Genomic DNA, 24,252 nt, shown 5'->3' on the forward strand with positions numbered 1-24,252 from the left:
TTGAAGAGTGAAGAGAGGGCCACCGCGGTGTCAGCGAAAGGCGCGCTGGGCCTGGAGCGAGGGAGGGCGCGTTGCTTAGCAACCGTGGCGCCGGCTGCATCATAAGCCGTGCCCCCTTTGAGCCGTGCAGGGATTGGCTCCTGGGTCTCAAGGCCGATAAAGGCCCGGAGCATGTCCCAATCTTCCCGGAGGGGAAATCTTGCCGCCCCCCTCCAGGAGAGAGCCCGAGAGATAGAAGAAGGGGGCTGCCTTGAGAGGGGGCGCTACCTGGTAAATAGGCCCAGTGCTGCCTGGCTTCTGCAGCGCCACCCTCCTTGGCCCAGCCAAGGGGAGATTGGGGCATATGCCCCGCCAAGACTTCCTCCATTGCCCCGGCTGATGTGTCCTCTGGAAGGGGGGGATCTGCCACAAGCCTCCGTCAGGGATTAGTTAGCCTTACACCTCCACCGAGATGGTATGGCTTGGGCATCTCATTCAAAGGTAAGGAATATGTAGCTAGAAGTCTCGATCAGATGAAAAAGTACTTACCTTTGGTAATGCATATCTAGAGGAGACTCTATCTAGCTGCAGATTTGTTACAGCCCCACCCATGCCTCCCAGCTTTGCGAACTGATTTTACTAGGGCTAGGGTTACTCCCCTTTTCAGGGCCTTAGTTTTGCACATGACTGCGTTTAAGTTTGAGTTTGAGTTTAAATCATTTCTAAAGCGCACGTACACCTGACGGTTTCATGGTGCTGTGGTTCACTTTACCTCAATTAGCGGAGGGGACCAGGGGCAGAAAGAGAAATTATTGAGGGAAAGCCTGTAAGAAAAGAAAGGCTTTTAATGCTTTTCGGAACAGAGAATATTGGGTGTGGGACCTGAGGTGGAGCGGAAGCGAGTTTCAAAAGGTGGGGGCGAGTGTGGAGAATTTGGAGCCTCCCCATTTTTTTCGCCGAAACCGGGGAACAGTCAACAGGTGTTGGGAAGAGGATCGCAATTCCCTTGCAGGGACTTAGATTTTTATCTCAGAAGAGATAAAGGCAGGGGCGGATCCTGACTGAGCCTGAAAAGTAATGCAACCCATTTTGAACAGGGAGCGTTCGCGAATAGGGAGCCAGTGCAAGGATTGGCCAATTTATAGACTGGACGAGCGGCCTGGTTCTGCACCAGCTGTATCCGTCGAACATTGTAAGCGGGCATACCACAGTATAAAGCGTTGCCGTAGTCTAATCGAGAAATGACCATAGCCAGTACAATGAGTTTTAGGGCAGGGAAAGAGAAAAAGCGGGATACCTTGCGAATGGTGCGAAGAGAGAGGAAAGAAGAGGACACCACTGAGCTCACCTGGGAGTGCAAAGTGAGTTGATCGTTGATCTTGAAACCGAGCGTTTTAACGGAAGGAGAGGGGGATGGAGGGGAACCAAAAGAGAGGAGACCAGGGACTGGCACAACCACCTGTCAAAACCAGTTCGGTTTTGTCTGGGTTTAATTTCAGGTGGTTGTGGTTCATCCAGTCCCGGATGAAGATCATAGTGGTTTGAAAGTTGGACATGGAATCAGGGGATCAGGATAGGGTGAATATGAGCTGGAGGTCATCCGCATAATTAAATACGGAGACCTCCATTTGTTGAAGGGCAAATATGAGAGGAGCAATGTACAGATTGAAGAGTAATGGGGAAAGGGAGGAACCCTGGGGGACCCTGCAAGGCACCTTACAAGGTTCAGCTGAGAAGTCGCCCAGCCGCACCGCTTGGGTGCGGTCCCTTAGGAAGGAGGACAGCCAGACCAGGGCCGCACCACCGACCCCGGCCGCCCGGACACGGGAAAGTAAGATGTGGTGGTCCACCGTGTCGAAGGCGGCAGAGAGGTTGAGGAGAACCAGGGCCTGGGGAAGGCTGGTGTCCATACCTTCTCTAAGGTTGTTAAGGACGGATAGCGCCACAGACTCGGCAGAATGAGCGGGGCGAAATCCGGCCTGACGGGGGGCTAATACCTGGTTTTCTTCCACAAAGGTGGTGAGGGCTCTGGTCACATGTCGTTCCAGTACTTTCCCTAAAAAGGGTAGTAAAGAGATGGGTCGGTAGTTGACAGGAGCAGAGGGGTCAGCACCAGGTTTTTTGAGGATGGCGAGGATTATGGCTGTTTTTAGAGTTGGAGGAACAACGCCCTGAGATAGGGAACAGTTGAGAAAAGAGAGTGGGGTCACACACAGGTCGTGAAAATGAGCCTGAGGATGTGAGCGGGACACGGGTCTAGAGGGGACCCTGATTTAACCAAGGATAGCAGGGAAAGGAAGGATTCTTCCGTTAAGGGGGGGAATGAGTCAAAGCAAGCCTTTGCAGGAGTGCTAGGGGGATTGAAGAAGGAGGTAACTTTGTGGCTCTGCGCTTCTGTTGTGGAAAAATGAAAAGTACTGACATTCATGCACTTGAGTGGCACCTATATAGGCACCTTGATGTCATAACCAACGCCGACGACATTACGCTGAGCTGGATGGAGTCACTCGACGGCGCACGCAAGGCGTGTTGCTCAGCAAAAGTTTCTGGATCCAGTCTGATGCCTGGGAAATTCAAAGGTAAGAAATCTGCAGAGTCTACCAGATATTGCGTTACCAAAGGTTAGTAACTTGTTCATCTTTGACATCCCAATGAGGTACAGAAGGAAGACAGATACACGAGGATTTACAGACTCTCACTCTTGGAGGACGGATTCGCAATGTAATTTTCAGAGATTTTCCCAACCATCTGACATGAAGGTCAATGAGTAAAGCCTTGTGTTTTTGCAGGTGTATTCGGATGGATTTGATGGAAAAAGGCGATATTTTTAACCTCTGGAAAAGCAAGCACTTTGGCGCCAAGAAGGATGTCAGCTTCTGGATACTTAAAGAAAGAAATTCAACAATGGCAAAAGGTAGGTTGGCCAATGTGTCTACCTTCCACCTCTGCATTAATTGTCTCGTTATGCATTCAGAATTATTATTCTCAGTCTGTCTGTCCGAATTGATTATTGTTTGGCCATTTTAACATTCTCGCTGGATGAATCAGACAATGACAGGATTTTGTTGAGAAGTGCTCGACGATTAAACTGGAAATAGTGACTCTAGTTGTCCACTGACACTGATCACAGTTTACCAATGTATATAATCTCCAAATGTCTGCTTATTTGCAAACAGTACAAATCTGGGTGCTATAAAGCCACTGTCTTGGGATTAACAGTGATGATTTGCGGGTTTTTCCTCTGTGGTCATAGTAGGAGAGTAGGGTCTGCTTCCTATGGTCACCCCCACTTTTTGCTTTTGCTTCTCTGGTTTTCGACTTAGATTTGGCTGTGGGCCTGCTGATCAGACCCACAGCCCAGATGCACTCTCTCTACATTTACACCATGTACCCTAGGTACATCCACAATTGGGAATTGGTTCACCTTATCTTCCCCTGTACAAGAGTACCTTAGGTGACCAGGGCATAGGTGCAACCAAGGCCTACCAGGGGCTGCAGCATGTATTATGCCACCCCTGGCTGGCCATCCAAACTGACATAACTGGCTGATCACTCACCTGGGGCAAGGTCCTGTAATCACCCGGTGCTTGGGTATAGTATTCCTAAATCAACCATTATATATAGACACACAGTAACTTATAAGTCACTCCTATGGCAGGCCTTAACAATCCTGGAGGCAGAGTGCTTGGTTATGTGTGAGATGGTGCTCTAGCGTGAGCTGAGCCTGTCTGCAGCTTTCGGAACCACGTCCTTATAGCTGTTCTATGATATCGCCATACCATATACTCTTAAGTGCATTATAATCCTCGCTGTTAAATGCTAACTTTGGTTTGGCTTTATCCAAACATGTTGTGTAAGGTGTCATACGCTTTGGAATACTACCCCTTCGCCAATTCTGTCGACGGGGGTAGCATTCCACCCTTCTACAGGGAGAAGACATGTTATTGCTGACTATCCCGGTTAAAGTTAACCAGAGCCCCAGCGTCACAAAATGGACGCTGCTGCCACCGACACAAGTCTGACCTCCTGCTGCTGGGAGTCCTTCCAGTCACGGAGGTTTGGACAATAGGTTTCCTGCCTGGGGAGGTGCGAGCACCACCCCAGACAGGACTTTGTGTATTGGACAGGGGGGGCTGAATAGATTGAGACACTGCCTGAGGCACACTAGATGCTTCATGCGTACCCCAGTTCAAACCGGTTGCTGGGGCACTTCAGCCCCAGCTGTGGCACGAAACTGTACAAAGGAAAGGGGGTGTAACCCATAGGAGGGACCAAGAAAGTAATCCAGCCCCTTTTAGTTGTATAAAGGTAGGAGCTGAGTCCTGAGACTCTATATTAATCCTGAATCGAAACTGGACACAAAACTCTGGACCTTTGACATTCTGCTGAAGCTGAAAACTGAAGAATCTCCCTTGTGGCCAAGGAGTGACCACCCTGGGCAACCAGGCACCATCCAGCAAATCAACGGCTTGCTTTGTCGACGTTCCCGCCGGAACCCGAGCACAGAGCCTGACAAGACCCAGACTTCTAGACCTCTGTGACCCTCTCTTCACGACTGCAGCATAGCTGAGATCCGTGGAGGCGACAAGACACGTGGGACCGAACATCTTGGAAAGCCTGGAACTTGCTAACTGTGCAGCTCCTGAGGAATCCTCGTAGCTGTGCACTGGGGATTGAGAAATCCCGAACCCGAGCTCCACCTGCACCGAAGACCAGCCCTCCACACTCCACGAGTTCTGCGTGGGGCCCTTCTGCTTGTGTTCTGCTCGACGCGTTGCCCAGTTACTGGTCCGTTGGCTAGTAGCCTCTGTGAGGACAATCCTTTGAAACCACCTCGCTGGTCTGGTTGCTCCAGACTGGCCCTTGCTTCCCTGCAAAGGTGAAGCACCTCAGACCTTGCTGGTCTGCACCAGAAGCCTTTGTCGTATCCTGAGTGGGTTGCCTTTGCCAAGGCCGGTTGACTCCATTCCGGAAGTCGACCCCTTCATCTGCGAGATCCTTTGTGGGACAGCTCCTTTCCAGCACCTGGTTGTCGCCGACGCCTCCTGGTCCGCGTGGCTGCAAAGACAAGCTTCAAGACAGCACCTGATTGCTCCTCGACGTCGTCTGGTTCCTTCCTGGTTCGACCCGGTCACTGGCTAGTGACCCAGACTCTGTCCCCTCTGCTTTCAGGTCCTCTTCATCTTCTATCCTCCCTTGGATCTGCCCGGACACCTTCCTCCTGGTCGCCTGCAGCATCTACCCGACACATCTTCACACCTATGCACCCGCCGTCCGTGGGTGAGGTAACGCGAGTACTTTGGTGCTCCCAAGTGTATTGACTATTCAAGTGCCTAGGTTTTTATTTGTTTCCTCCTAGCTAAACCAGAAGTGTCCTAAATCCTTCTAAATCTAACTTCCAAGTTCCTATTGACTTTGTATTGACTCAAGCGTGTGTGTAAAGACACTGCACGCGCCGCCTGTGGGCCTCCTACTTCTGAACTTAGGTTCAGATAGTGTAGCCCCAGCGATTCCCTAGGCCCTAGGCCTTTCCTTTTCTCGTGACGTGGTACTTATACCACTTTCTTAATATATGGTTTGCTTCGCCCCTAGGGCCTAACCGTAAATTGTGCAACTTAACGTATTCTGACTAAGTATCTTGTGATGTGCTTTTGCCTCTGTTCTCATAAAGAGTTCAGAGGAGTGTGTTAGTAAATAAATACATATATATATTATATATATATCCTGTGTGGTGTCCATTCATTTGATATTCAAGGGGTTACATATGGTAAAACAGCTGGCATTACACGCCCTCAAGAGTCTATTAGCCTAAGACTGTTCTGTCCATGCTACCACTAGGATAGCTCGTCTGTAAGGATGACTAACAACCATCACCATAAGGGTTGTTTGGACTGGTGCAAGGTGATCACTAGAATAGCGAACATCATATACCAGGCCAACTTCTTACATTGGTGTGCAGCGGTTGGGATTAGAGCTTGCTGTTGTTTTACCACTTGTTATCTTGATATATCATTTGAAAGATCACATAGGTACCTATAGGTACATATAAAAACAAGTCTTAGTATACTTAAGTTCTACTGAACTTAGCTGTTGTAGAGCCTGGGCCTAGCACACCCTGACTACAACTCCTAGAAAGGTTCTGTAGGAAAACACATAGTGTAGGTAGGTGCAACACCACACCTCACTAGAAACCATGTCTCAGACAGTGAACCCCAGTGGTTCTCTGCATGCAGAGGTAGATCTCTTGAGGACTCCTTCGAGATATGAAGCCTTAGCCTTCCAAGAATTGAGACAATTGTGTACTTCTAGAAGCCTAAAACAGGTTCAAACCCTACCCTCAGATTCCTCGTTGAGCTCTTAGAAGTGTATGATGCTCAACACCCACCTAAGACAGGTGACTCGGGTAGTGCAGATGAAGTCCTTCCCTCCTCAGATGATATTGCTGATACTATTGTACCAGATGAGGAAGAAGATGGGGTAGAAGAGGAAAATTCTGATCTTGAGGTAAACAGCCAGGTCCCAGTCAGAAGACTTAGCCAGGTTAACCTAAGCATACATGGGAGTCAGTATGGGCAGCCCTCATACAGACCCCCAAGTGGGCTTAACCAGAGGCAGAGGAGAGGAAGATCCCACTCCTGGGAATCTCTCTAATCTCATGCTTTAAATAGCTCTCATGGCCCTTCTCAGAGAGGGATGACCTCCCCTCAGAGAAGGGAACATGAGGCAAAAATGAGAGAGGCTGCTCTGAGGATTGAGAGGCAAGAACTAGAAGTTGCCTTGGCCAAAGCGAAGCTTGCTCGTTCTAGAGAACACAGAGAGAGTGGGTTAGAACCCACTGGTGGTAGCACAATCCCTAAGGATAAAGATAGGTCCTATGAGAATAGAAACCTAAGCAAGATTGTGCCCCCCTACAAGAAGGGTATGACATCCACAAATGGATAACTGCTTTGGAGAGGGCCTGCAAAGTACAGCAGGTACTCCAAAGTCAGTGGGCAGCAATCGTATGGCTCTCCTTTTCAGAAAATGGTATAGATAAGCTCCTCACAGTTAGTGATGGGGATGCTAACAACTGCTCTGATTGATGGGTTTGGCCTAACCACTGAATAATATAGGTTGTTGTTCAGGGATACCCAGAAGACACAGACTCAGGACTGGACTGATTTTGTTGATTGTGCCACTAAGGCTCTGGAAGGCTGGTTATTGGGAAGTTAAGGACTATACAGGATTGTATAATTTGATCATGAGAGAGCAAATACTCAACAACTGTCAAAACCAGTTATTGCATCAATACCTGATTGACTCTGATCTGACCTCTCCCCAAGAATTGGGAAAGACGGCAGACAAATGGGTCAGAACCAGGATTAAGCAGAAAAACCAGAACCAGGGGGGTGATCAGAAAAAAGCAGACCAGAAGTGTAATGAGCAGAAATCAAAACACCAGAAGTCTTCACCACGCCCCCAAAGGGCACAGGGGGAGGGTGGCTCCAAAAAGAACAAACAGAAACAAGAAGACCCAAAGAAGCCCTGGTGCGCATACTGTAAATCAGTCTCTCACTGGTTTAGTGAGTGCACCAAGAAGGGCACAGCACCAACCACCATTGCCCCTAAGGCAACTATTCCCCCTAGTCCAGCTGTTAGTGGTGGTTCCCAGCAAAAGGGTGTAGCAGGGTTGACCCTGGGAACTGAGGGGCACTCAGGCCTAGTCAGAGTACCAACTCAGACTGTTCTTATCTGTGATGGGGACATAGCAATGTCCTCTACTGTAAGTCCCAGTAATCTGAGCAAGTACAGACAGACGCCTTCAATTAATGATAAGATGGCTCTAGCCTACAGGGACACATGTGCCAGTGTCACCATGGTGACACCTAACTTTGTGGACCCTGATCAGATCATACTAGGTGAGACCTACCTAGTGACCAACGCTAGCAATGACACTACCTCCCATAGTATAGCAGTTGTTAACTTCTCCTGGGGAGGGGTAACTGGCCTCAAAAGAGTTGTGGTGAGTTCAGACCTTCCAGTAGAGTGTCTGTTAGGAAATGATCTTGAAACCTCAGTTTGGTCTGAGGTGGAGTATAGGACCCATGCAGAACTGCTGGGAATATCAGCACATGTCCTTGCTGTGACCAGGTCACAGGCCAAAAAGTGCTTACCTGAACAGGTGCTGGATCTTGGAACAATAGACCAGACACCACCCAAGAGAAAGAGCAAGAGGGTTAAGGCAGTGCCTTCCCCCCTAGCTCGGGTTGAGGACCAGCCCTCCCAGGAGGATGATTCTGAGATCCAAGAGGGAACTGCCCTAGAAGAAATTGAACCTGACCAGGTTGAGTTTCTTGGGGCAGGGGGGGCCCTTCAGGGTAGATCTGAGGCAGGCACAATTAGACTGTTCCTCGCTTGAACCCCTCAGTCAGCAGGCTGCTGCTGAGGCTGCTGGGAATGCTCAAGGTAGCCATAAAGTGTATTGGGAAGAAGGGCTCCTTTATTTAGAGGCCAGAGACCCCAAGCCTGGTGCTTCCAGGAGGTTGGTTATACCTCTGCAATTTAGGGGCTTCCTTCTTACCTTGGCCTATGATATTCCCTTAGCAGGACACCTGGGCCAGAACAGGACTTGGGACAGGCTTGTCCCTCACTTTCACTGGCCCCACATGTCAGAAGATACCAAGGAGTTTTGTTGCTCCTGTGTTACCTGCCAAGCCAGTGGCAAATTAGGTGGCACAACAAAGGTGCCCCTCATACCACTACCTGTGTTGGGGGTACCCTTTGAGAGAGTGGGGATATACATTGTTAGAACAATGGACCCCCGAACAGCATCTGGGCACAGATTTATACTGGTGGTAGTGGATCAAGATGTTGGAGCTGGGAGTTATTGAGCCCTCAGAGAGCCCTTGGGCCAGTCCAGTAGTCCTGGTGCCAAAACCTCACACCCAAGATGGTAAGAGAGAGAAGAGGTTTTGTATGGACTACAGAGGTCTCAATGCTGTCACTAGGACAGATGCCCATCCCATCCCCAGGGCAGATGAGCTCATTGATAGATTGGCTTCTGCCAAATTCTTGAGCACATTTGACCTCACAGCAGGCTACTGGCAAATCAGACTAGCTGAGGAAGCAAAAGCCAAGACAGCATTTTCGACCCCAGGAGGACATTATCAATTCGTGGTAATGCCCTTTGGTTTGAAGAATGCACCTGCCACTTTCCAAAGGCTGGTGAATCAAGTTCTCACAGGACTGGATTACTATTGTTCAGCTTATCTAGATGATATTGTTGTCTTTAGCTCCACCTAGGAGGATCACCTGGTCCACCTGAGGAATGTTTTAGAGGCCCTGCAGAAGGCAGGCCTCACTATCAAGGCCACTAAGTGCCAGATAGGGCAGAGCAAGGTTGTGTACCTGGGCCACCTGGTAGGTGGGGGTCAGGTTTAACCACTAGAGAGCAAGATCCAGACCATCAGAGACTGGGCTCCTCCAATCACCCAGACACAGGTCAGAGCTTTCTTGGGCCTGTCTGGGTACTACAGGAAGTTTGTGAAAATCTATGGGTCCATTGTGACACCACTGAATGACCTCACTTCCAAAAAGATGCCAAAGAAAGTTCATTGGACAGTTAACTGTCAAAAGTCATTTGATGACCTGAAGCAGGCCATGTGTACTGTACCTATTCTGAAAAGTCCAGATTACTCCAAAGAGTTCATAGTCCAAACAGATGCTTCTGAGTTGGGTGTGGGAGCTGTACTTTCACAACTGAATATGGATGGTCACGACCAGCCCATTGCTTTCATAAGTAGAAGGCTGACCCCTAGAGAGAAACATTGGTCAGCTATAGAGAGGGAGGCCTTTGCTGTGGTTTGGGCCCTGAAGAAGCTGAGGCCAAACTTGTTTGGCCCTCACTTCAAGATTCAGACTGACCACAAGCCCCTCCTATGGCTAAATCAGATGAAGGGTGAAAACCCCAAACTTCTTAGGTGGTCCATTTCCCTACAGGGGATGGACTTTACAGTGGAACATAGACCTGGGACTGACCATGCGAATGCAGATGGACTCTCCAGATATTTCCACTTAGAACATGAAGACTCAACTGGTCAAGGTTAGTTATGTGTCCCTAAGTTTTGGGGAGGGGTTGTGTAGGAGAGTAGGGTCTGCTTCCTGTGGTCACCCCCACTTTTTGCTTTTGCTTCTCTGGTTTTCGACTTAGATGTGGCTGTGGGCCTGCTGATCAGACCCACAGCCCAGATGCACTCTCTCTAAATTTACACCATGTACCCTAGGTACATCCACAATTGGGAATTGGTTCACCTTATCAGCCCCTGTACAAGAGTACCTTAGGTGCCCAGGGCATAGGTGCAACCAAGGCCTACCAGGGGCTGCAGCATTTATTATGCAACCCCTGGCTGGCCATCCAAACTAACACAACTGGCTGATCACTCAGCTGGGGCAAGGTCGTGTAATCACCCCTTGCTTAGGTATAGTATTCCTATATCTACCCTTATATATAGACACACAGTAACCTATAAGTCACTCCTATGGCAGGCCTTAACAATCCTGGAGGCAGAGTGCTTGGTTATGTGTGAGATGGTGCTCTAGCATGAGCTGAGCCTGTCTGCAGCTTTCGGAACCACGTCCTTATAGCTGGTCCATGATATCGGCATATCATATACTCCTAAGTGCATTATAATCCTTGCGGTTAAATGCTAACTTTGGTTTGGCTTTATCCAAACATGTCATGTAAGGTGTCATACGCTTTGGAATACTACCCCTCACCAATTCTGGTGACGGGGGTAGCATTCCACCCTTCTAGATGGAGAAGACATGTTATTGCTGACTATCCCGGTTAAAGTTAACCAGAGCCCCAGCGTCACAAAATGGAAGCTGCTGCCACCGACACAAGTCTGACCTCCTGCTGCTGGTTTTGAAATCAAACCCCGATCCAAACTTCATGGCAAGGAACAAGGGGGGGGCAGGAATGGGTGAAGGGAGTGGGGCTGATTAAACCATTTCTGGGTCTGTCCATAACTAGAACTAATATGAGAGTTTTAAAAGAGCAAATGCATCAATGAAAATAGAAAGTGACTGAAGAACACTGCTTTCCTTAATTGGGGGGGGGAGGGGCATGAACCCATCACACTCCATGGCTCCCAAGCAACTGTTCCAGTAGCACTAAGAACAGCTAGGTCTCTACAAATCAGGCTATCTTTCTGCTCTCAACAATGACTTAGCCTGAAACAGGCTGCCTCCATCACTTAAAAGAAAGAGAGCCTCTACAATTCTCTCCCCTGCAAGGGGACTCTGGACCCTGATGGTGGCATGAAATATGGGTCCCACTGCCCTGCTTTGGCCAGCCATAATTGAGATTCAGTAGGACTTTCCCACCTCTAGGCCCCAGTGCCACTGAAACTTATAAACCCATGATAGCTACTTCCATGTAAAGCAGGCTATCGCCTTTGCCATTCCTAAATATTAATGAGCCTTAGTTTACCAAATACCCCATCGGGCCATCTTTTTGAGGCGCAAACAAAGATGTCTCTAAGTTGTCTTTAAAGGGACTGCTCTGCTTCTATTTTCCACTCCTCTTGACCGTTCCCAGATCCAAAACAACTCTGTCACAGCAATGGGGCTATGGACCTCAATATAAGCAAGGAAGAATACTTTGGGTAATTAGACAGTAGTAACTTGGTTATAGTTGGCCCCTTCAACACTTGAGGCCTGATGCCACTCTTTTGAAAGGTATTACATTTTGTCTTCCTTTTTTGAGGAACTATAGGATTGGTGGTTACGCTTGTGGTGTTAATTAGAAGTTATACACATTGAGCACCATTAGTGATAAGCATGGTGCTTGGTCCTCTTGTGACGATAGGAAAGTGCTGAGGATGACACTGCGAGCCAGTTGGCGAGTAAAATCCAACCAGCTCATGGCAGTTGGTTACATGATGAACTTCCTATAACTTTTTGAATATTTTTTAATACATTTTGAATTACCTTAATGGTTATTAGGCACTTTATCTAGTAAAAATGACATTGACACATAGCGTGTGTCTGAGGGCTTTATTTACAATATGTTGATGCACGGCAGCACAGTAAACCTTCCTGCTGCACTGCTGTGCTTCAAAATAAAAAGGCAGGAATGAGCCATATCGACAAGATAAAGTATATTCCTTTCCTTCTCCCCGGGGCAGACAATCTAGCGTCATTTTGCAAGGGTGCCTGCACTGAGGGGATGCATGATTTGGTGCCAAAATGGACATCTTCCTGCACAAAAACAAAGGATTTTCCTCTTTCCATGCGTGCTGCAGAATGCTGATGCATTCCCAGGTTTACAAAATGTTTTAAATCTGGGAATGTGTCAAGTTCCATGGGTGTTGCATTGGAACACCCCCAACAAGACCCTTGGAACTCCACTTTCATGTAGAGTTGTGCATGAAAGGGAAACATATGTACAAGGCCGTAAAAAGAAATGGTGGGTAACTTTACATGGCCTTGTAAATATGGGGAAGCCCATTTCCCTGCCGGTGCATCAATAAAAGTAACGTAACGGTGGCGCAATGGGCTTGTAAATAAGCTCTTGAGTTTTTACTGGAGCATTTGCTAGAAGGCTTTGTATTTCTTTAGAAAAGTATCAGTGTGGATAGCGCCATGGCTTGTTTTTTGTATTGACTTTATGCCACTCAGCCTGCTGCACCTCTAATAGCTACAACCCTGTGATGTAAACTGTCTCTTGTGCCCCCTGCACTGAGACATCACTCCAAAGCCTGGGGCCTTAAAAAGAAACAGGCTGTCCTTTTGGAAAAAATCAGTCTCAACATCTCACTCCCCTGCTCTTTCAATGTCTGACACAACATTGTACAGGATTGAGGCCCCAGGGCCCTACTGCTAGCAAGAGCATGGGCCTAACTACACTTCCAGTTAAGAAAGCAGCAATTGTTGGGTGCAAGAGGCCCATTACACCCCTAGGCCCAGGTGCCACTGCCCCTGCTTGACTAATATTCACCCACATAATCGAGACCACACAAATTCTTCGTAGCATAAAAGGCCACTTTATTCAAGACATATGAAATCCCATCAGATAACCATTTTATTATATGATGCAATTTGGAATTAAAACCAAAACCATTTGTGATTTTAAATTTGGAAATATATATATAACATCGCACCAAAACCATCAATATAATTTTCTTGTGTCACAATACTGAATTAAACTTCCCCAACATTTTCTTTACATTCTTTTCCTCAATTGTTCTCCATAAACTCCCCTTATCCCCCTCCCACTAAGGACTGGACAAGCCTGCTCTAGACTTCTCCTCCCCCGATTTACGCCTCTAAAATCTGCTAGGGAATATCATGTCTTGAAGTGGCAATTATATAAAGAAGGTCGTATAGCTTCTTTTTTTTGTTTGTTATTTATTTATTTAGTTTTTTGGGTGGGATCTACCATGAAGAAACGCAACTTGCTGCCTCCGTCATGCTCCCGCTCCTAACTGCCTTCCCTACGCACCTACGCTATCCCTCGCGCACGCCTCCCTGCCTGACGTTCCTCTAATCAGAGCGTGGACCGCTCCATGTGTGCGAATAGCCCCAGGGGGAGACGTCTCGCGCTGCTCCCCCTGAGGACCCATCGCCAACATAATCGAGACCACACAAATTCTTCGTAGCATAAAAGGCCACTTTATTCAAGACATATGAAATCCCATCAGATAACCATTTTATTATATGATGCTATTTTGAATTAAAACCAAAACTTTTGTCATCTTAAATTTGGAAATATATATATAACATCGCACCAAAACCATCAATATAATTTTCTTGTGTCACAATACTGAATTAAACTTCCCCAACATTTTCTTTACATTCTTCCCCTTAATTGTTCTCCATAAACTCCCCCTATCCCCCTCCCACTAAGGACTGGACAAGCCCGCTCTAGACTTCTCCTCCCCCGATTTACGCCACCCAGGAAAACCAAAGAGTTTTCGTGGTCCCCCACCCTCTTCCGAGCTGAAGTGATTTAGAATTTGGAATTGCACCCTAAATTGACCTGTAACCCGTGGGCCAACATATCCCTGATTTCCATTAAGTAGTAAGCTACACCTAGATGCGATAAATGGACTCCGTCCTCTCTAAAAAGGTGACGTTCTGTGCTTGTTATATTATCATGAGAAATATATTTGATCTGCATTACTGAACAAAATACTCTCATAGCTTTATTCAGCTTCCTTCTAGCTTTCTCGACTGCTGCATGACACCTTGCTTTTCTCCAGGACTGTCTATAAACAAATTCAGTCCAAATAAGGCGAGTGCTCGGCCAATTGTTTTCTAAAACAGCTACATCCAATTGCATCTTTCTGATGAGCGTTAAGCCAGATAGATCAACTAAATCATTCTCTCCTAGGTGGATAATCAGATAATCAGGACAACCTCTTATATGAAACAAATTTGTGAGCATCGGGAACAAGTCCTCCCATTTCATGCCTCCTTTACCCTCCCATACCAACTCATGTCCAGCGCTGGGAATACCGAGTGATCTTCCATAAACTTGTTTCTCTGCAAAAAGAGCTGCCCATTTAACAAAGGAATGACCCACCATCCAAGTTTGTTTTTTTAAGTTTGAAGATGCGCCCCGAACATCACCTACATAGAAAGGCAGAAATGAACATATTGCCAAAGACTTTCATTATCTTAAACATCTTTATTTACGTACATAAAGTTTGTAACAACTTGATTTCCATCTGCCAATATGTTGCAAAACTTCCAAACCCCGCCCCAATCTTGATGCTTCCGTAGCTGCCCCAATTCTAAACGAATGTGTGGCAAAGTCTTTTGGGTCTTGACCTACTAACATTAGTGCTTTTCGCAATACCGCCAAAAAATGGGCACTCGTTATTTTGCCACCATCTTTGTGCATGAAAATATGTCCCTTTTGAAACGTACCTGAAAAAGAAAATTGTACCCATTCTTGCACTTGGCGGCAATGCGCTACACCACTGCTGTTTAGAAAAACCCATATGCCCCTGCCTAACTGATCAGTTTTCGATTTTTTAAGCCAAAGTCCCAATGTGTGTCCCAATACCGAAACGTCATCACTGCATAAAACCCGGTCCCCACCCAAACCCAAAACTTCTGATACCCTGAATGCTCCAAAAAACATCCAAATCATTGCCAATCTGAAAGGTTCCATTTCCCAAACATTATGACAACATACCGAAAGCTGCTCTAACAGTTGTTGTAATAGCTCAAACGTAATAGGAGCCCTGAGCTGCTTAGAGCTAACTTTTTCCCTATTGAGCCCTCTCAGCATTTTTCCAACTAAAGTGTTGTCAACTGGACCGAAGCCCCATAACAATTGGCCATAAAATGACACACCTGACAACTTTCCCGCAATAGTAGTGTGGGATAAACTTTTATCATTTAACATTAGAACAAAATCACATATACATTCACCACCTTTTCTTGTGGACCCTTTCTCATGCAAGCAACTCGTATAACTCAAAAATTCTTCCCATGCTTGTAGATAACTTCTTCTAGTCGAAAGTGCTATGGAATGCTCGACTAGTTGTATGATCCTCATTCCCCAAGGGCCCAAATGTTGTGTGGTACCATCGTTTTGCTTACGTCCGCCCCTGCGCCAATGCATGAAACTTCTGCCAATGAGAACGAGAGAGTGCGTCAGCGATGGAATTGTCCACTCCAGGGACATGCTTAGCTTTGAAAACCATATTAAACTTAAGACTCAAAAGCATGAACATTCTAATCAAATGCAGAACCTTCACATCCTTAGCCTTTTGGTTATTCACTAAGTTGACCACTGCTGTATTATCGACATGAAACAATACAGATCTGTTCCAGAACTCATGTCCCCATACCAACAAGGCAACGATCAAGGAAAACAGTTCCAAAAAAGCAATACTTTGGCCCTGTTTCTTACAATGCTCCGGCCAACTTTTGGTGCACCATCTCCCTTCCCAAAACAAACCAAATCCACTTGATCCCGCAGCATCAGAATAGAACTGTATTTGCCAAACAAAATCATCGTCCACAAATTGCAAGGGTACTCCATTGAAACTGTCAAGGAAACACAACCAAACTCTCAAATCCGCCTTAATTCTTTTAAAAATTCGGACTCTGTGGAAGAGAAGCACCTGATAATGCCATGCCCAAACGCCTACATGTCCTTCCTGCCCTCACTACTCTACAAGCGAAATTTAAGTAGCCTTACAGGCGCTGTACTTGCCTCAACTCAATTTTTTTTTTGTCCAGCACCAACAATAAGAATGATCTAATTTCTTGCATCTTGTGAGCTGGGAGGCGCGCTGTCATTTCCAATGTATCGATCTCTATGCCTAAGAAAGCCATTATCCGACCCGGCCCTTCTGTCTTATCTGGAGCCAATGGGACCCCTAAAAAATCTGTCAATTCTTGAAATTGAGTAAGGGCTGCCATGCAATGGTCCGACTGAGCCTGTCCCACGAATAGGAAATCATGCAAATAATGACAGCTGGCACCTTTGTCACATACTTGTGAAAATATCCACTGAATAAAAGTACTAAATGTTTCAAAAAGAGTGCACGAAACCGCACAGCCCATTGGTAATACTCTATCCACATAAAATGGCCTTGAAAGAACATACCAAGCAATTCAAAATCTGAAAGGTGTATGGGCAGTAATCTGAAAGCTGATTGGATGTCACATTTTGCCACCTCCGCCCCTTTACCTATCTGTGTCACCAAGTTTATCGCCTCATCTACTGTGGTGTATGACACCGAAGAATCTATTGCTGAGATGAAATCGTTGACAGAGCAGCCTTCTGGCCAGGACAGATGTTGTATCAACCTATACTCCCCTTCTTTCTTTTTAGGGATGACACCTAGTGGGGACACCATAAGATTTTCTAAAGGACATTGTTTAAAAGGTCCCGCTATCCTGCCTTCTTTTATTTCAGCATCTAACTTGCGTTGTACCACCTCCGGCAACTCTTTTGCAGAACGCAAATTATCAGCCCACCTACGTTGACGAGGGCCCTGATATCCTAGCTTAAAACCATTTTTGAATCCCCAGAATAATCTAGCCGCTGCCTCTGTATCTGGGTACATTTCCAACCAAGGCCTTAGACTTGACAGCTTAACTGGTGTATGTGCCCTTTGGAAAAGCAGGGAAAGGGGCGCCTCTCCCCCTATATGGACCACTGTTCTGTTCACTAAATCTTTGCTGCTCACTAAATCGTTGGCCGCCAAAGCCTCCCATTGGGGAACCACAATGCGTGAGTGGGTGTCGCCCTCCACATTGCGAACACTCATGCCAGAAACGACATAATTGTCTACTACACATTCCTGTATTGAAATTCCAGCAGGCCCCTGTCCCTGAACTTTGCCCCTGTCCCAAAACACCCATCCCTGTTTGGGCAGGACGCCACATAAAGGGCCGGTAAGTAACTGGCAACCCACTTGCCGTGTGTGTCGTTGCAGGTGGGTGGGACGTGGACATCCATTGTAGCCAAAGCTCTGATTCCACATCCCCCCACGGCTTCTCAGCGCATAAACTGATTCTTGCTCTAAATTCTTCATCATAGTTTAACCATGAATATCCCCCAAAATGCATTTGTGCTTTTCTGACTATATCCATGTATTTATAAAGGGCTACTGACCTCTCGGGATATTTTTCACAATAAATACTCGCATATATCAGAAAAGCAGAAGTCCAGTTTTCTATTGTACGAGGTACCCTGGGACGTCGTGATAACTCCCATTCCTCTTCCTTTGACCCCTCTTTAGCTTGTGTATCTCTGTGTAGTAATTTGAATACGTCCACAAACTCGTGATTCCATATCTTTTGTTTGGTTTTGTCAGTTAAATGAGTTCCCAGCAGCATCGCTAGACACATACAGGGAAGCCTTCTCTTAAGGTTAATGGATACAGTTCTATCAGACCCTTCCTCTTTGGACAACCCATCCACTATACCAGATTGCCTATTGTGTGATCCGTCAAAACCCACTGTGCTAACCGGTGTCAAAACCCCAGGTGATAATGATCTGTCAGACAACCCACCTTTTCTACCTTCAATATCAACAACATTCTTTGTTCCAGGTTGCAATCTCCCAGCTTCCCTTTTCCCCTGCGTATCTTCCCAAGCTGCCCACCAATGGGGCTTACCGTAAGGTAACTGCTCCGCTCTTTGCTGAAACTCCGTCTAAGACATCCGCTCCTGATAATCTCTTGCATTTGGTCAGTATGAGATGAGTCCGCACTTGACCTCTGAAACAATAAAACAGACTTTAGTGTTGCCCCCCCTTTTTTTACCCCCTTTGGTTTTAGATACTGTAACTGTTGTTTTTTCAGAAACCGTTTTGTTATTAGCATTTTCTTTGCCCCTTAAATTCATCATATATTGTTATCCCACATTCTCAATAGCATTCTGCAGCGTTGCACTTGCACTGTGTCATGCTCCATCCCCAACCCCGCCATTAAAGGCTTTCCAAGCTGAGACACCTCTCCGCTCCAGAGGTCTGCTCAACCGCACAAAATCTGCTCCAGATTCGCCATTATCATTATAATTAAGTTCCCCCATTGTCGCAGGAACAGTGGTAAGAACCGCTCTGCCTGATGTTACGTTAGGTGTAACACCCATAAGATTGTCATAAAGGTCGCCAGAACCCCGTGAATAACTGGAACTTGTCTTAAGAACTCTCCGCTCTGCTATGTCGTCCCTAAATGGGCTTGAGTGCTCTACCCAGACCCACTGTCCTTCCAAGTTCTTTGGCTGTGGGTAACCCACGTCAAGCCTGGGAACAGATGGCGGGCGAGCGCGCGAGAACAAATATTCTCTGTCCCATCTTTTCACAGCTACGCCTGAAGCAAAAGTGTTCCTCTCTTCTTCAAATAGGGGTTCGTCTTCTCCTTCATCCCCACTGTCCCCTCCTAAATCAATCTCCATATCTCTAGTGCAATAACCTTCCTGTTCTCTGTAAGTCTGTGTCTGCATTCGAGGTCTCCCATTCCTTGCCGATGGTTGACCAACTTCTCTTGTACCTACAGACTCCACAAACCCTTCTGTTGACAAATTAATCATAGCCTTTGGAAATGGCGCTTCTTTCGTAGCTTGCGCCGCAAACTACTCCCCTTCTTCGCTGTCACTGGAATAAGATACTAGGGAAGTTTCCTGTCTCTCAAACAATAAATTCTGTCCGCTGGCGCTTAATGCGGAACGCTGACATGTGTTTACCCTTCCCTTCTGGTGGCAACTGTCTGTGGGTGGTGTAGGTATCATTGTATTCCCCAACCCACTTTGGCTGACCAATGAGTTCCAAACAGCATTCTCCTTCCCTTTTTTCTTGGCGGCAGCAGCCTTCACCTCACTGGGGGTCCCCACCAGCATGCCGGTGCCCTGGGCGCTGGCGTCATGTAATATGGACAGGGCATCCCTTTGACTCACCGTCACCTGAGGTGGGAGGGAAAGGTCCCTGCGAAGCGACATGTCAGATGAAAGTGCGCCAGTTGTTGAGGCCCTCAAAGCTCCCGCGCTCCACGAATGTGCTCTCCTGGCTCCTCTCTTAATGGGTGACTTCCTGCATGCTTCTACCGCTGACCGCACTCCTCTTGCTGCCCTGCGTTGTGGTGGCCGTGTGGGGGGGAGAATCTCCAGACGTGCCTCTTGCGTCAGCATATCCTCTCTCCCTTCCTGCTGAATCACACGCAGGGCTTCCACCAGCTTCTCACTCATGTTCATTGTTGCAACTTAATTTAATGGTGTCAGTCCCTGTCACGAAATATGGCAAGGAAACGCCATCTCACTAATCTATCTATCATGAAGAAACGCACCTTGCTGCCTCCGTCACGCTCGCGCTCCTAACTGCCTTTCCTACGCACCTACGCTATCCCACGTGCGCGCCTCCCTGCCTGACGTTCCTCTAATCAGAGCGTGGACCGCTCCATGTGTGCGAATATCCCAAGGGGAAGACGTCTCGCGCCGCTCCCCCTGAGGTCCCATTGCTTTGGCTCTGGTTAAAAACGGACCCCACATATCTACAAAGCTCCTTTGTAAAAAAAAAATTAGCACTACAAAACCCCTTCCCCAACAGCAAGAAACTGGGGGATTTAGAGTTTCTCACTTCTGTGATCACTTTAAAGGACTAGCTCATAAAAAGGTGTCAGTTAACTTTCTGTGTCCACTTGGCATCTCTATAAGAAAAAAAAAATATATATATATATATATATTTAAGGAGCTCATTGGAGAGCGGTTAATTATGCAAATGTGGGGTGTGTCAGAGCGCGCACGTTTCCAGGACTGTCGAACCTTTGAGGAAGGAGCACTTACAGCTCCGAAACGGGTCAGGTTTAAAACGACAAGAAAGCTGTCATTTGCATTGGTATGCTGTTGTTCCCAATAAATGGCTAAATGCTAAGAAGGTGTCCGAGTGCGTTCCTGACCGGATGGTCAATTTGGAGCGGAAATATATAGCTATATATAGATACTTACCAACAATTCCAAGCCTCACTGATGGAAAATCTTTTAGGAGCTTGCCATTGACGTTCTTCATCATTATATGTTCTAGGAAAGACAAGACAAAAACCCTTAAGTCAACTGCCAGGTAATAAGGGTAAACATAACAAAGGAAGGGTAGTATAGGAAAGGCATAGAGGTGAAAATAATTGTTTAACTTCTGTATTGTGTTATTCTACTAGTCAGGTGATACATCTGAAGGGTGAAGCAAGATTGAACATCATTCACAAGATAACAGATAGCCACACTGCTAGGACAGGTAATCACAGTTTAGATTTGAGAATTGATGCAAGAGAATATCACAGAAATTGCGAATGTTGTTCTTTTGCAGGACGTACTCATCAGCACAGTAGCAGTACCGTTCAGCAAGAAGAAGACATCGCGTGTCTCATTCTCTCCCAATCCCCTTTCTCCCTCTTTGTTGCCAAAGTTTACTATAACCTTGGTAATGGAGTTTGGGAATTGAGGAACAGTCATCAGCTCCTGCGGAAGTTAGAGATTCTCGAACAGGTACTTGACAGACTGAGGGGATCCATTTGGAAGTCTTTCGTAGGGTTCGGAGGCAGTTGAAACTGGTGGCGGCAATAGCGTTGATTTGGTGGTTTATGGAGGGTGAGGAGTCGAGGATTGTGCCGAGGTTCCGAGCGTGGTCTGTTGGGGTCGGAGAGGAGCCGAGGGCGGGAGGCCACCAGGAGTCGTCCCAGGCTGAGGGGCTGAGTCCGAAGATGAGAACCTCGGTTTTTTTGGACTGAGTTTGAGGCAGCTGTCCTTCATCCAGGTGGCTACTCTAATCATTCCCTCCTGGAAGCTCAATCTGGTGTCTTCGGGGTTGCTGGTGTGGGAGAGGATGAGCTGGGTGTTGTCGGCGTAGGATATGATGATGAGTCCGTGCTGTCTGACGATGGCGGCAAAGGGGGCCATGTAGATGTTGAATAGGGTCGGGCTCAGAGAGTATCGCTAGGGGACCCTGCAGATGAAGTCTGTGGGTTTGGAGAGGTAAGGGGAGAGCATGACCCTCTGTGTTCTGCTGGAGATGAAGGATCGGATCCAGATGGGGGCGGCTCCGCGAATTCCCGTGTTGTGAAGTCTGGTGGTTAGTGTGCAATGTGAGACTGTGTCGAAGGCTGCAGAGAGGTCGAGGAAGATGAGGGCTGCGGAGTTTCCCTGATCGAGCAGCATGTGGAAGTCATCGGTGTCCGCGATTAGGGCTGTCTCGGTGCTGTGGTTGCTGCGGAAACCAGATTGGGAGGTGTTGGAAATGGGGGTTGCCCAAGTCTCAAAGGGGTAGCATGGCATCAAGCGGGTAGGCCAAACTTCGAGGACATGTGAAGCATTCGCGCAGTACCCACAGACGATACACCAGGCCCACTACAAAAGAGACGCAACTCCACCTTTGGTTGGAAAAGAAGTAGTTTAGTGATATCTCCAACCTGTAAGGTGAAAAGGAAAAATACACTGGTAATCATAACATGGCGCCAACTGGCACCGGAGCCAAGTACATCAGGGGAATTATCTACATGGGACAAAAGGGTTGAGTCTATAGTCCATAGTCCATAGCTGTAAGGAAAAAGGATGGTTAATTAAACACTAGACCTGGGGCCAATCTGGCGGGGCCAACTCTGGGTCTCATCCTTAGGAGGTTGGCTGAAATTGTAAGTTGCATATTAGCGTAATTACACCTCATGCGTGCCAAAGCCAACCCAACCCCTTTAAGGGAAAAACATCATATAATACCAGACAGGAACATGAATCCTCAGTCCCCCCCTGCAACCTGCAACACAAACATTAAGCAGTGCATTGGTATCAACAACATATAAACCAGGCTTGAACCCCACTGCACCTGGGCATCACTTTAGTGTAGGCATAACATTAGCATATTCACATTAGCCACCAGACATTCCATATCCTGGACAGGGGACGCAGTACGCTCGGCACCCTGCTTTAGCATAAGGCTTGACCCTAACTTGGGAGGTCAGGCAGGTAGCAGTCACATAAACACTAGGCCCGAATCACATTGAACCCGGGGGCACTTATGCATTTAACATGGACCTGACTCTAGGCCTATGAACCTCGGGCGTACCCATGCAGGGGGAGCATCAGGCCTACACAGGTATCAGGGGGTAGAACACACCTGACTAATCCCCTAGGCACAACTGTTAAGTCGCCCTCTAAGCCTCCATAGCTCCTAGGGTGACCCTATGGGCTGGATATAGGTCCTAGGTCCCCCTACAACTGGCACAGTCTGTTGGGACCCAACGTTGCAGGTGCCCACTGCCAGACGGGGCACCTGGGAAGTTAGTCTGGTTCTTGGGGCGGGCACCGACCATATGCCCCGACACACCCCCAACCCACGATGTGGCTGAGTCCCCACTCACCGGTAGACCTGCGATGGGTGAAGGGGCTCCGGCTCCTCTGGATCTCCTTGGAGGTAAGGGCAGGCACCGGCAATGTGCCTCGAGGCCCTTGCCCCACAGAACTTGCGTCGTGGGACTCTCTCTCTCGGCTTCCCTGCGGGGCTTTGCCACACCACCCCCTGTCTCGCGCTCCTTGTGGGGGGGCTCTTTACTTCAATGCCGGCCCCTCGTCTGAGAGGGGGCCGGTCAGGGGAGGCCTGCGCGGCTCTGGCGCTCTTCTCGGGGCCTCCCTGCTCTTCACCCGGGCAACGCGGATCTCCACAGGGGAGGGGCCAGGCACCTTCAGTGTGCCTCGCGGCCCCCTCCCTTCTGTCTCCTCAGTCCGGCACGGGGCTAGGCTCTCTTCCGCGAGGGGGGGGTGGGGCAGGCACCGACCGTGTGCCTCGATGCCCCCTCCTCTCCCTCGACAACCGGGGCTTCACCTGGGTTCCCCTCTTTCCTCACGGGGACCCAGGGCTTCAGGACGCTCCTCTTCTCGGGCTGCCGGTCGGCAACCAATCCCTGCGCGGCCTCCAGGGGTCACGGCCGCGCAGGCCAATCCGCTCGCGGCGGTGGCGGGGGCGGGCCGATGACGCGGTCAGGCCCCCGTCACGTGATGCGGAACACAGCGGCCTCAGGGCCTGGCGCGGCCCTCTTTCCACCTCGGCGGCCCCCTCCTGACACCGGGGGTCGCTGCAACGATGCGCCGCCCAGTGGGGAAGGTCTCCTCACAGCGCCGGGTTGCGGCGGTGATTTTGGTGTCACAAGGGGTAGGCTCCCTTTTTAATGAATTATTTACTTCACGGGCAGTTCCAACCGGCGTGAGGCGTCAATAAGGGGTAGGCTCCCTTCTTAATTAATTAATTAAATGGCGGACAGCGCCAAAACGAGGGTAGGCTCCTCACACTCGATCCTCCTCACAGTGCCCTCAGGCCACAGCGCGATTCTCCTCAGCAGATGACGCTATTTACAGCGCACTGCTCCTCCCTCTTAGCCCAACAGAATAGAGGCAGTTCAGGGCTTCTAGGGACACGCAGCTCCTCCCAGTCCTTCTCTAGCGCTTCCAACTTATAGCGCTTCCCAGGCAGGACAGTTCAGGTCAGGGCAGCAACAGTCTTGGGATTTACAGCGCTCAGGTAGGCAAACCAGGGCTTCCAAGTAGGCTCTTCACGGAGGGGGGGGGGGGCGAACAGCTCCACAGCCAGCCCCAGGGGCACACTCCTCACCTCCTGGGGGGTTCAATCCCACAGCATTCCTCCTCTTCTGGGCACCTTTTTCCCTCAGCGCTGGCGTAGTTCAAGGTCCCACGGCATCAGGGACCTATGAAGGGTCCTCCCTTGTCAGGGGCCCATGGGGACAGTAGCGGGGGGGGTTCATAGGGGTGCAGGGCCCAGCTCACAGGCCC

At 48.3% G+C, this 24,252-nt stretch overlaps 1 protein-coding gene across 1 annotated transcript in view; it reads left to right on the forward strand.

Moving 5' to 3' along the window:
• Positions 1–24,252, forward strand: part of LOC147712439 (uncharacterized) — a 172,997-nt gene that overhangs the window by 118,552 nt on the left and 30,193 nt on the right. Inside the window, exon 6 of the mRNA XM_086923112.1 lies at positions 2,769–2,893. Within this exon, the coding sequence (XP_086779238.1) occupies positions 2,769–2,893 (125 nt within the window). The remainder of the gene's footprint in view (positions 1–2,768; positions 2,894–24,252) is intronic.

The sequence above is a fragment of the Lissotriton vulgaris genome, chromosome 5, assembly GCF_964263255.1.
Source record: "Lissotriton vulgaris chromosome 5, aLisVul1.2, whole genome shotgun sequence".
Classification (NCBI taxonomy): Eukaryota; Metazoa; Chordata; class Amphibia; order Caudata; family Salamandridae; genus Lissotriton; species Lissotriton vulgaris.